Source organism: Haliotis rubra, unplaced genomic scaffold, assembly GCF_003918875.1.
Source record: "Haliotis rubra isolate DU_JTF1 unplaced genomic scaffold, ASM391887v1 Scf693, whole genome shotgun sequence".
Lineage (NCBI taxonomy): Eukaryota > Metazoa > Mollusca > Gastropoda > Lepetellida > Haliotidae > Haliotis > Haliotis rubra.
In genome coordinates, this window is record NW_025767405.1 from 471,992 (window position 1) to 485,197 (window position 13,206).

General features: G+C 39.6%; 1 protein-coding gene across 1 annotated transcript; it reads left to right on the top strand.

Annotated features, from left to right (window-relative positions):
- The first annotated feature begins 4,827 nt into the window (after positions 1–4,827).
- LOC124258445 (methyltransferase-like protein 27) lies at positions 4,828–11,166 on the top strand. The gene is made up of 5 exons (XM_046692541.1): positions 4,828–5,035; positions 7,727–7,855; positions 8,453–8,588; positions 9,605–9,697; positions 10,951–11,166. Exons 1-5 carry the CDS (start codon positions 4,886–4,888, stop codon positions 11,133–11,135), a joined length of 693 nt encoding a protein of 230 aa, XP_046548497.1. The 5' UTR covers positions 4,828–4,885; the 3' UTR covers positions 11,136–11,166.
- Positions 11,167–13,206: the final 2,040 nt, after the last annotated feature.

The following is a 13,206-nucleotide window of genomic DNA, read 5'->3' on the forward strand; positions in this document are numbered from 1 at the left end:
TCTAATAATGTCATATTTTGGGTCCGAAACCAGGCCTGTGAATGCTTTGAACGATGTTTTGGGTCGTTGTCCTGCTGGAAAATCCAAAAGTTTCCATAGAACACATGAGCAGATGGAAATAAATGTCCCTCCAGAATATCTGTGTACCGCTCACTGTTCATATTCCCTTCAAATACACAGAGGGGAGTTGCCCCTAACACAGATATGCCATCCCACACGTTAAATTTCGGACTGTACTTTGGGCGCTGATACAAAGGTTTTTCAGTTTGTTTGGTCCAGAATTTCAGTGTATTAGGAAACAGACACACAGAACTTTCATCTGAGAAAATCACAATGTCCCAGTTAAAATTTCTATGCTGTAAGCACCAGTTCAACCTTCGCTCCATTTGTTCAGGTTTCATGATCGGTGATGGAATTCCTCGACTTTTCTGCCAACCCATTGCATGCAGCTCAGTTCTAATTGTCTCCTTACAGACAGCCACAGTTCCTCTATCAATCATATCCAGCCTTAAGTTTTCTAAACTCTTTCGTTTGTTTTTAGAAACAAGAATACCAAGCCGCCTCCTGTCACCGACAGTCAATTTTCTGGGCCTACCTGCGCCTCCCTGGTGCTCAATGCCATATCCATTTGCAATATTTTTCAAAACACGATAAACAGTGGACACAGGGATGCCTGTTCTACCTGAAATCACTTTAGCTGATCTGATGTCCTTGTTATAATAATCTAAAATCAACTTCCTCTTCTCTAAATCGTCCATACTGAGTATCACTGAAAATGTCGTCTGCTAGCAAGTAAACAAAGGGGATAACTCTTCACAAACTAATGAAAAAGGATTAACAGAGTTGTCTCTCTTGAATGAAACCAAGCACTTGATAGCTCGTCTAGGTTGTTTATACTAGAAATCCAATTAAACATATTCCTAAAATTCTCAATAATTTCTGGTCATACTATAACATGCCACTTTTGTTCAGATTGTAAGGATGGTCTGCACATCTCCATCACAAACATTTGGGGTCTTAAGTCTCCAGTGTGGAGATGTTTTACTGTGTTTTATCGTCAAAGAGTACCAATCTGTGGGCGATATATCTGCACTTTTTCTCAGCTCATATTTCCATAGCAGATACAACAGAGCACACAAGTAAAATATCACCAATGTAATGGTATTCGAATGATGGCGTTTGTCTGGTATCAATCCGGCAATAGGCTTGTCCTTTATTGAGTCCGAAGAAATACATTAATCATCGGACAAGCGATACATTTGGTTTGTTGACGTGAATGTATTACATGTAATGTTAAATGAAATAGTTGAGTTGAAATCCAAGATAATGCGTTATTTATAATTAAAAATAATACAAGATTTTCATTTCTGCGCTTAATGATTATGACGAAGCTAATGGTATCATTGTCTCTGGCACAAAGAAATTAACCAACAGGAAACATCAACCGATCAAATAAGAATGACTTGAGGTGTTTACTTTAAAGTTATTTAGGCGCTAATTGTTCCCAGTGTTAGATTTAACATGGTAGCCCAGCTCTACAGTTAGCTTAATTCTATCCTGACTTAAATAACCAGTTTGGTGTACACGAAAATGTATGCAGTTGTGAGACCATTGCCTCGAAAAACGCAAATCCTTGAATAAAGACGAAGCCACACATATATTCCATGATATTTTGTGAAATTGGTGACAAGAAACTGCACATGTATTTTCAGCGGTTCATAGCTTCGACAATCTTCAAGTCATTTTTTCTCAGTTGACATTTGAAATCTATTCATTCAACGTATTGTAATGAATCTAAATATAATTTTTTTTAATTTTGACTTAGATGTGTGATTTAGTCATAAATACATTGACAATAGTCAGGGTGTAAACTATCTCTCCGTGGTAAACATTCTTTCACGTTTTCAGTATCTGCTCTGAGACCTGGGTGCTGAAGCTTTGCATCCATGTACGTTTTTTAAACCCACCTACATAATTACTATGGTATTGTAACCCTCCTTATAGCAGCCTTATGTTAATTGACATTTCTTATGAATAAGAAATACTATTGTATGAGAATGTGGGTATTTTGTAAATTTCTGACATATGACTTTAGAAAAAAGTGATTGTGTCGGTTTTCTTTGGTTCATGAAGCCGAACGGACATGAATATGATGGCCACAATGGTCTCGGGTCACAGAAGTGCAATCTAATTTTCTAAAATGATCTGGCCGGACATTGCTAGCCGCCTCTTGCATCACTACCATTACTCACAACACCACATCATAACAGGTGGATATATCAGAAATAGCGCACAAGAACATCATACAGAGTGACTTTATTGTACATCTCAAAGTCCAATAGAATTTGTATGTTACATGAGTGGCTGTGCATGGTAACATCATGATAATGCAATGAAACATTGACATTATTTTGATGTCATATTATATATCTGGCATGTCCAGCAGTTAACACCAGCGACGGGACAATTTCCAAAATGACAATTAATACTTGCCATGGTCTAGTGTGTGAACAAACACATTCAGGTCAATAGGGGAAATGGCATCGGCATATTTAACTGGTACGTCAAATCTAAAGATACCGCCAACATATCCGAAACAAAACATTTTGAAATCCTTACGAGGTCTCGAAATACATACATTTTGCCCTATAGAAAAAAATGAGATCATGCAATCCATACTATATGTTCAGTAATTTGTATTTATCAGTATGAATCGTCTTTTGATATTTAGCGCTAGTTACAGGAGATTCAGATAATCAGAACAAGGACACTTTCTGAAAGACACAAAGCAAACCTAAACTCGATATACATGTTGCACATTTCAGAAACTGTCGGGTTAACGTACGTGTAGATGCTATGCTTTCCTGTTGAACTATCAAGCCAAATTAAATTAATGATCTCTATTGTTACTCGCCTGCTCTGAACACATATTTAACAAGTTGGTGTTAATCATAAACGTTATCCCTATAATTTGATGATTTGATCATGTTGCATGTTGACTAACGAGTTTAAACTAAAGGTTTAAACTAAACAATAATGGCCCATTCAGGGCCTCAGTAAAGCTTTCAAGAAGTTTTATGGTAGGCATGTTAAGGAAATTTCCAAATTTGATGCATCGGTAACAAAAATGATGTCCGATGCAATTCCCTATTTTGACTTATACGTTCCTGAATTATTTCAGGTGAACAACTGACTAGACTTAGCATATGTTTATGACGGGTGGGGCAGGATACGCTCACCTTTTCGTGAACACCTGTATCATCACTATTTCATAGTGATTAATAAACACATGCACTGTCATCGTATCGCATGGTGACAATCACTGGATTGTCTGCTTCAGACACGATTGTTTACAAACAACATCATACAGCTGTAATACCGTTGAAACAAATATCTGCTTATGATATAGTCACAATCGTACAATTGACTCAGCTTTATGATAGGACATTTAAAAGGCACACACATCAGATTCAGAACAATGGAAACAAAGTAGTCACTCATTAATAGCCTCAATGCCCCACAATCACCTCCATTACTTCCTCTCCACGTCCTGGCGTACCACTTAATGAGCGAGTAACCCAACACTGGGCTTTGATATCATGTAACAAAGTACATAAACACTGTCAATTTTAATGACAGTTGCCCGATATAATTCCATTCGTCTGGAACTCTGGAGATATGTTGTATGACAGACAAACATTTCACATGCCATTTCAACACACTTCTAATGTGTATAAACAATCCCGCCAATGACATCATTTTCAAATCATTTCCATTTATTTTAAAATATCTAAAACTGATCACTTAACTTTGAATCTTTCTGTCTGTTTAATTCCAATTAAACATATATACATGGGAATATTGAATTTATTGCCACACATTCCAAACATGCGGCACATAAATTCATAATTAGACATGCCAATATAATTTGCCATGGTGATGTTAAATTGCAAACTTGTTGGAACACATGAAATTCATTATGTCATGCAGTGTTGTTAAGCGCCATGCGGGTGGCAGGTTTAATAAATGTGAGATTAGATTATTTTTTAGATTTACCCAGACTCTCTCAAAATGAGTAAGACTTTGAAACAGAACGGATCTAAAATGACCATAATTCTGGGTAAACCTTCCAACGGCGTTTCTCTGCGGATCAGCATACGTCCCCATTACATCTTTCTTCTGGGATCAGGTGGCCTTGTGACCTCTGTGTGTCATCGCACTGTTGACGGTTGATAATGCCTGATCACGACTATCATATTTACATGCTGCTGTGAAGTTAAAGGAATCTTGGTGACAGCGCATTTAAACAAGAATCATCATAATATTGTCGAAGATGAACCTCGGTTTGTTTCATGGTACCTATTCTCCATAAGTATATGGTGTGTTTTGCTCTCAAATAATAATTCTTGATGACTAACAGCTGACAACATTGTTTTTCTAATGGAAAATAGTATAACAGGTTTCAGGATAGGTATGTCACATCTGCGTATAGTTTTACAGAAGTCAAGTGTTACACAAAGGAAACTTCTATTCTGATCAATCTCTCTGTAAGTTATCCTAAACCAAAGCCCGTAGACCTCCCTGTTGTCGATGGTGTTTATTTGGCAGCTGATGATGGTGGCTTGTTATTAACAGAAGATATCACGGAGACGCTCAGATACTTATACAAGTATGTATTATTTGGCAGCATTCGTCAGATTTACTTCTAAGGCAAAACGTTGTCCCTGTGTAACCGTGAAACAGTCACAACCTATGCAGGCAACTCATCCGTTGAATAGCGCCTTGTGTATGATGCACTACCTGGGCAGAAAAAAATGAATATATGTCAATACCTGTCACAGTTGAGCCACAACGCTCGCGTCTCTCGTCAGAAGAACCCATCGCTATGTCGAACAGCCGAGGCCACACTAAGGATTTGGAATGGAAATCTGATGATGCAATTGCGTACCAGCAGAATGCCAGGGCATTTCGAAAAGGAATCACCACCGATGAGGCCATGGGGTATTACTCACAATACTATCAACAGTATGAAGAGGTGAGTTACAACGATAACAAGTGATACTCCCTGTATTATAAACGCATCGGAGAAGTCACACAATGGACAGGTGATTGTCAATTGTGTACTCAAAATTAATGGGACTATGCCTTATTTTACACTTATGTGAACGATTTCTATTTGTGTGGGAAATCACGTTCCGACACTACCCAAAAGTAACTGCTTAGTAGCGGTGGCACTCCTACATGTTTCATTAACTCCTTCAGGGAGTAAAATGTCAGGGTTAGTCCCTGAAGAAGTTAATGAAACATGTAGGAGTAAAATTGACTCTGCAGTTTTTTACTCATCTATTTAGTTATATCTTGCTGTATACCTGTGAACTGAAAAAAACCCTTATATATGATCGTTAAAATCTCTGTAAGCTTATTGTTTGCATTTTAATTTAATAGTAACTGGAAAAGACCAGGCGATCTATATATTATACTTCTATATGGCTATACGTCTATGGCTCTATACTGTTGGGCTCCACCATCTAACGTTTACATCGTACTAAAAAAAAACCCAGCATATTTTGAAACGTGCAAGCGTTGGATAAAATATCTGTTAAGGACACCAGCTGGGAAGGCACTTGCATCATGATAGCACACTTTTCCTGCAGCACGTTCGGGCTACTTAGGTGGTTCAAATACAGACTGTTAAGTGTTGTACCTTTCATGTACTGTCCGCAATATCAAACTGCGGGATGCATTTACGTTTGCGAAAGTCCGGATGCATTTTACTCAAGAGAATATATTCGTAACTGTCCATCGAAAAAGATTTTCTCGCTTCTGTTAGTGATTCTTTTTGACGAACCAGCCTGTACTCATTTGTAGGAATAACCATTTCTATTTCTTTAGCTTATACATTTTCTCGATTGTTACACTATCCATTATGTAGTCAGTATGTTTTTGCAAAGGGTTGCACACTGCCAGAACTACCACATATATTGTGCTGTCTACACCTTTTAGTGTTTGGTCTCCGCTATTCATCGACAACACACATCACAGTAAGTTAACTTTATGTATAAGTGATAACATACCATGAATTTGTTACTGGAAAAACCGATACGTGGGAACAGTGATATACATCTCAGTTTCATATTGGAAAATAAGGTATGCTACACAATAGTTTCTTAACTTGTTCTGGTAAAAAGTAAAACCTGCACTATATGGACCAGAAGAATTGTTGCACATTGTGACAGGTTGTGAAATCGATATTTTCATGACTTGTTAACAATAATATTATGGACGACAAATTATTAGAAAGTAAAAAAACTTATAGTTGTATGTGTAGTACGAACTGTTTGATTACTTTCCCAGCTCCATTTAGGTTTAAATAAAGAATGTCCACTCATAAAACTATATAACTGAAGCTCTGTTCACTAGATCAACGGGTCTGTTTGTTAGACAGAATAAACTAGCATTGAGCTAGTTTAAAGTTGCAAACATGTTTGAACATCTGTGTAAGATCGACTCTTACTATGGTTTCGTGGTGTTATATGTTGTGTAGTATATTATTAAATAATGTTATAATTGTTATACTTCCACTATATATTTTAATTTCTTATATACACAGTCTCTTGTTCTGGCTAGTATATACATATAGTATATTGTTTCTGTTGACAAGGCTGATTTCACACTAAATTCCTTTGAAGGCTGAGTCAACGCATCGGTTTAGTTTGGAAATAGACACATAAAAATGAGAGTATAGCGTCCTTGTCCTCAGTCATTAAATCGGTTTGTCCTTGCAAATACGCATGAGTTCTCCCAGATCATAAACCGTTACGGTATCAGCCTGTACTTTGAAAAGCATAGATATTTGATCCCGCAACAAATAAGAAAATAGGTACTGTTAAAATCATCACAATCATTATTATTGATCGATATATACACACGAGCATGAATTAAGTACCACCTGAATTAGAGGCCATTTTTATTATTTTTTTATTCGGCCCAAACAGGCGATCACACTACATCATACTGGAATGCACATGCACAAAACGTGCTCCACACAATATCTCAGAAGCATGTTGTATGTTCACGAGCACACTAGGATGTAAATTAAATGAATGTAGTATGTTCACTGCAATTTTCTAAGCTGATGTAAAAGGTGACAGTAATTATTTTTCTTGATACGGCACGACCTACATTTCAGAAAACACACGGTAAGGTCATTGGCATACAGTGATGTCCTGTTATTAGGTCATTATTATAATATGTGAAGAGGCACGTGGCCACCGGTGAAGCAAACGATTGTCCCAAAACCAGGAAGGCCGAGCCAATAACCGTGATAGCCGAGCCCTAATTCGTCTTGCAAACGCACACCCATGATGTATTCCGAGAGATGCAGAGAGTTCTACTCTCATTATCATGGCAAGCAAGGAGCCCCGATACGAAGCCTGCCGCTTATTTGGTTTTCAAGGCATACAACACACCATGTACCATTTTCGTACTTACCATTTACACAATTTTATATTTTTTTTGCCTAAAGAAACAGATCAGCAATGTAAGAAGTATTACTGCTTCCCACTGTCAGTTCACACACTCCCCGTCTAACTCACACACCCACCGCCTAACACACCCATCCACCGCCCCACTCACACACCAAACGCCTCATTCACACTTAGACTTATTCACACACCTGCTTATCCATTTTCCCACACTAACTGTCTGACTTGTTTCTTGCTCAAAGGATCTCCGGCCAGGACGGTACAACGGTCCCCGGATTGCTGCTGATGCTGTGGCCCGCTACTATCCCCGTGACAGGGACCAGAAGAAGGTCATTGACATTGCCGCTGGGACGGGATTTGTTGCTGAGAATGTAAGCATTAATGTAGCGTTTGTAATGGTCAGGCATTCCTGTATTGTAACTGGATGTACATCTGCAGCATTCCGTGTATTTATTGCTAGTTTTTCGGTATATACGTTTGCACATACACGCGCACGAACATGCACACTGGCATGTACACAGACAAGCATACAAGAAACAGGCACACACTAACATACTCACATCCATATTGTCCTGTCGAGAGCTGCTTGACATTAAACATTGATTAGATACTTTGATAATTACTTTTAAGTTAACTAACTAGTGCTCTGTTATTGTAGGTACATCATGTATATAAAATGTAATCATGTTTTCTAATCAAACTACTACAGCATGCCTGTATTCAGAAACATTCCCGTGCAATATCATTTTTCTTGCTCTTGAAGTCAGCAGCAATTAGTTTGTCATATGCACATGTACATTTCTCTGGAGGTAATATTATACACGCCAACTCTTTTATGTCCTTTTACACCTCGTCATGCAAATTTCTGCCCGGGGGTAGCTCATCCAATCAGTATAACTGTATTGCTCAGGCTTATTTCAAATAATATTGAAACACCGAATACAAGGTCAGGTGTGATTGTGTTTCAGTTGAAGGCACATGGCTTCACGCAGGTAGATGCCCTTGAACCATCGACCAACATGATTGCTCGGGCCAAAGAGAAGGGCCTGTATCAAAAGATCTACGAAAACTTGTTAGGACAAGATCCTTTACCAATAGCAGCTGGTAAGCACGTAACTATGTTGAGGTGTGACTGATCACAATGTCATCTTCGTGTACGCCTGGATTGTGACGTAAAATGCATCAAAACGCTTTCCCTTTCATGAGAATTTTTGCTGATATTTAAGCCGACTGTGCGATTCCAGTGATATCATGAGCATGTGTCTATGAATCATTATGAAACGGTGTCCATACCAGGTGCTCGCGGCAAAAAGAGCGTAGCCTGCACAACCGTGGGCACCCGCCACAAGCACATGCAGAGGCAAGTATATTGCACACATGGGAAAATAAAAAAAGAGAGAAGAAAAATTACAAAACAAATGGTTTGACTGATGGAAACTTGACGTCACCCAATCGTGATACTCTTGAAATCAGCTTCACCCCCCAAGTCATCTATTTCTTACTAAATTTCTAATTTACTCAGGTGCTTCCAAAGTTGCCTTTTTAATGCTTTTCTAGTATACATATTTTCTGTGGAAGGGGCGATGGCTGAGTGGGTTAGATCGCTGGCTATATGTCCCTCTTGTTATATATACTCATGGTCGAGTTTCTTTTTGTGACACTGCATCCTTAGTACATATTTGATTATGAAGCAGACGAGGTGGACTTTCCTTAAAAGTCTGTCAACTGGTAGTCCAGATCACACACTGTGTGTATCCCTGTGACAACTGGAAATTGGCACGGCCCCCATGGCCATGAATACACTGTGCGTTTCAGAAAATGGTCAAATGCAACATATCCTTTCTACATATATCTGAGATTTGGGTTCGAATCCCAGAAAGGACTCAACCCAGAAAAACACATCAGAATCTGTTATTTACAGGCAAAGTGTATTCTCAACATAGCAGATGTTGCATATGTCCATACTCCTAAAACCCAATCGGTTTTTAACAGTAATATTGACCCCGCATCACAGAGGGAGTCACTAACACTGGGGAAATGAACAGACCTTCCCTGTTGAGCCAGAGCTTTACCAACCGGTTTGTGTGTCAATGTATTAAAGTACTTTTTAATGTCGACAGATACGTACGACTGTGCAGTTATTTGCGGTGGGTTTGGGGAAGGCCATATTCCGTGTTGTGGATTATATGAACTCCTCCGGATTACAAAACCAGGTAACAACCACAAAGTGACTAAACAAGGAAACACCCATATGAAAACACGTATGGACTGCACATTTCACCCCTTCTCAAACCAACAAATGGAAAAAAGTATCGCAACACCCTTGTTTTATGATAGGTCCTATCTTTAATCACCGTTTATATGTCATGTGCGTATTCACAGGAAATCATTTTGCAGCCAAAGTGCTAAAAAGACTTTTCATCGACACAAAAGCCAACAATAAAGAATCTGAATGGTATAATTTGATTTAACATGGGTCCTGTAATAAAACTGAAATTAAGATAACATAATGTGTCAATAAAAGTATGGTTGTCAATAAAAGTATGGTCATCCCAAACGGGTAATTCATACATCCAATCCACAAGTAAGGTCTCTAGTTTCAGAAACAGAAGGCACAGTCAGTATCTTGTGTAACCTCCGCCCACCTGGATGACGTTTTGAACCTTCGTCCTCATTGAGGGCACAAGGCGCTGAATCCGATGTTAGGGCAAGCTGTTCCATTCTTGCAATGTTTGCTCTAATTCATCAATATTCTGGACTGACGGATCTCTCTGACGAACCTTACGCACCAGAATGTCCCAAACATGCTCGATAGGGTTCAAATCAGAGCTTTGAAGGGTGGTAATTGCTTTCTGATGCAGGAAATGACTGCGCGTGCGCGATGTGACCTGGCAGTGTCATCCATAAAGATTGGCCTTGTCTATAGGGGATGATTAGTTTATCAAAATGAGGCACTACATGCCTCCGCAAGATTGCCTCTTCGTATCTAGCTGATGTCTTGCGTGGTCTGCCTGAACGATGCAGATCCTTTACATGGTTTGTTTGGTGCTATTTCCCCACTACTCAACTGATTTCCTGGCAATTTGTCTCATGGACAACCTGGCATTAACCATACCTATACCTAACTTGCCATCGTTTGGCTGACGTCAGTTGACAATAGGTATGGGTTTTAGCTCAGTTTTCTAACAAGAGTGAATCATAATTGAAAGTGTATTTTCATGACACGAGGGGTACACGTGTTTCATATGCTCCACATTTGTTACCTTCAGCACGTGCATCATTATTTGTTGCGTTTGAGACCCGTAATAGGTTATTGTTTTCATTTATTTTCACAATGTTGCTATATGCCAATTTTTAAGATATTGAGAGAAATAGTATTAGGTGTTGCGATACTTTTTATCCACGTGTATATATCAAACTATATCAATGATATCAATAAAAATCATCTTTCATTTATCGTTTTCAGGCGGTATGATATGCAATGTGATGAGAGAAGAATACTTAAATGAAGTGGAGGAATACAGAGAATGTCTCGAGCCACTGATGAACTCGTTAGAAAAAGCAGGAAAGTGGACATTGATCTCACGTGACGTCGTTCCAGACTATTTTATTGACCTGCCAGGGATTGTATTCATGTACAATGTTCACTGAAATCGACAGCCAGCTTAATAACGACCGTCATATGCTGAATAAACCTGATGTCAACACAGTCAATAGCAATTAAAAGCATTCAAAAGAAGTAATAAAAACGTGTTTCTGTCATGCATTTGCCTGTTCTAACAATAAGGACATATCATGATGATACAGCAAGCATTTCGTCACATAATCCTTAGTGTAGTGTCAACGATTTACGTTATTTGTATTTACTTATGTACACTTACTTTTATAAACTGCATCAGCGTAAAACTTGAAAACATCCATATGTGAAACGGACTGAAAAGTGGAAATATACTAGCCACATAAAGAAACTGTGCATTGTCAAAATATTATCCCAGTTGATAAGTACGATAACATTGTCAAAGGTACATATAAACTTTAATAGAGGGATCATGAGACCATAACAAGTCGGGAGAATTTCAATTGAAAAGTCAATCACAATGACGTCACGAGTCCACAAGCGGGACAGGGGTCAAACGACCATGTCACAAGCTCAATAACGGGTATGTCCACCATCGGCATTGAGAACAGCAGTGCATCGACGACGCATAGAGCCTATCAAACGTGCAAGGAAGGCTTGTGGGATGTCACGCCAGATTCTCTCAAGTTCTGTTGCAAGGTCAAGGACGTTATTTGGCGGATGAGGAAGACGGCGTAGACGTCGATCCACCTCGTCCCAAACATGCTGTATCGGGGAGAGATCCATTGAATTTGCAGGCCAAGGCAGTAAGTCAACGTTGTGGTGTTGCAAGAAATCCATAGCAACCCTTGCCGTATGAGGGCGGGCATTGTCCTGTTGGAATGTTAACCCAGGGCCATGACGTTGCAGAAAAGGAATTGCCACAGGTCGAAGAATCTGATCCCTGTAGCCCGCACCAGTTAAGTTGCCCTGAACAATCACCAAAGGAGTTCTTTGGCGTGCTGTTATTCCACCCCAAATCATCACGGAACCACCACCACCACCACCACCACCAAAGCGATTCCTCTCCAAGACACAGTCCTGTTCATAACGTTCTCCCACGCATCTATAGGCACGTTGACGTCCATCACTATGGGAAATGTTAAACCTGGACGTAAACGTTGTCGAACTGTGTTGGGGTGGATACGGCGAAGTCCTGGGATGGTTCGGGCAGTCATCACTGCAGTCTGAAACCTGTGGCGAAGATGGGTCACCCTTATCCATATGTCCTGTCTTGGCGTTGTTACACGTGGACGTCCAGAACGTGGCCGATCGATGACGTCATTTGTGGTCTCGTAGCGTCTCACCAGTGCAGAAATGGTGTTCTGGTGGCAGTGGAAATGTGCAGCCACTTGTCGTTGAGACATTCCCCCACGGACCATCCCAATGGCCTCATGACGTTGTGCAGACGTGAGCCTTGGCATGCTATGCGTTCCAATAGCTGTTTAATTTATTGAACGATCGCAAGGGCAGGGGGTTGAGCTTTCCAAAGTGACAGTATTGTGTGGCATTCATTTGCTCTGTTTCTCTTTCCCGGAATGCACTCGCAACAACGTATTGCACGTCTCAAGGACGAACCCACTGACGTCACGGAACGTGGCACGTGCATGCATGATGGATACATGTCACTAATCTCTGAGTTTGAATCATTATGTGTCTACACAGGTTTGATAAATTTAGATTTTAAATTTTTGTATGCACAGTTTCTTTATGTGCCTAGTATACAATAGTCGTATATGTGAATAGTCATCGACATGTGTCGGCTGATATTGAGGTCATCTCAAAAGATGCAACCACTTAAAATGTGCTCATTTATTGAAAACAGAACGTCAGTGCAAAGGAATATCCAGTCTTGACTATCCTCAGAAACAAATTCCATTTGGTGAAAAGGGCTCGCTGTAAACAGCTGTGAAAATTAATTTGAATGGATCACTGGAAAGCTGTGATAACACCAGGTGTTCGCGAAACGGGTAGGCATGAACCGGCAGAACCCGCAAAAGGAATAACCAGAAACAGATACGAGGTAAGATCTTCCAGGTTAGAAGTATCATTATTTTGATACTATGTGAAGGTTGAAGAATATTAGAACTCGGTGTATCCCTCTCA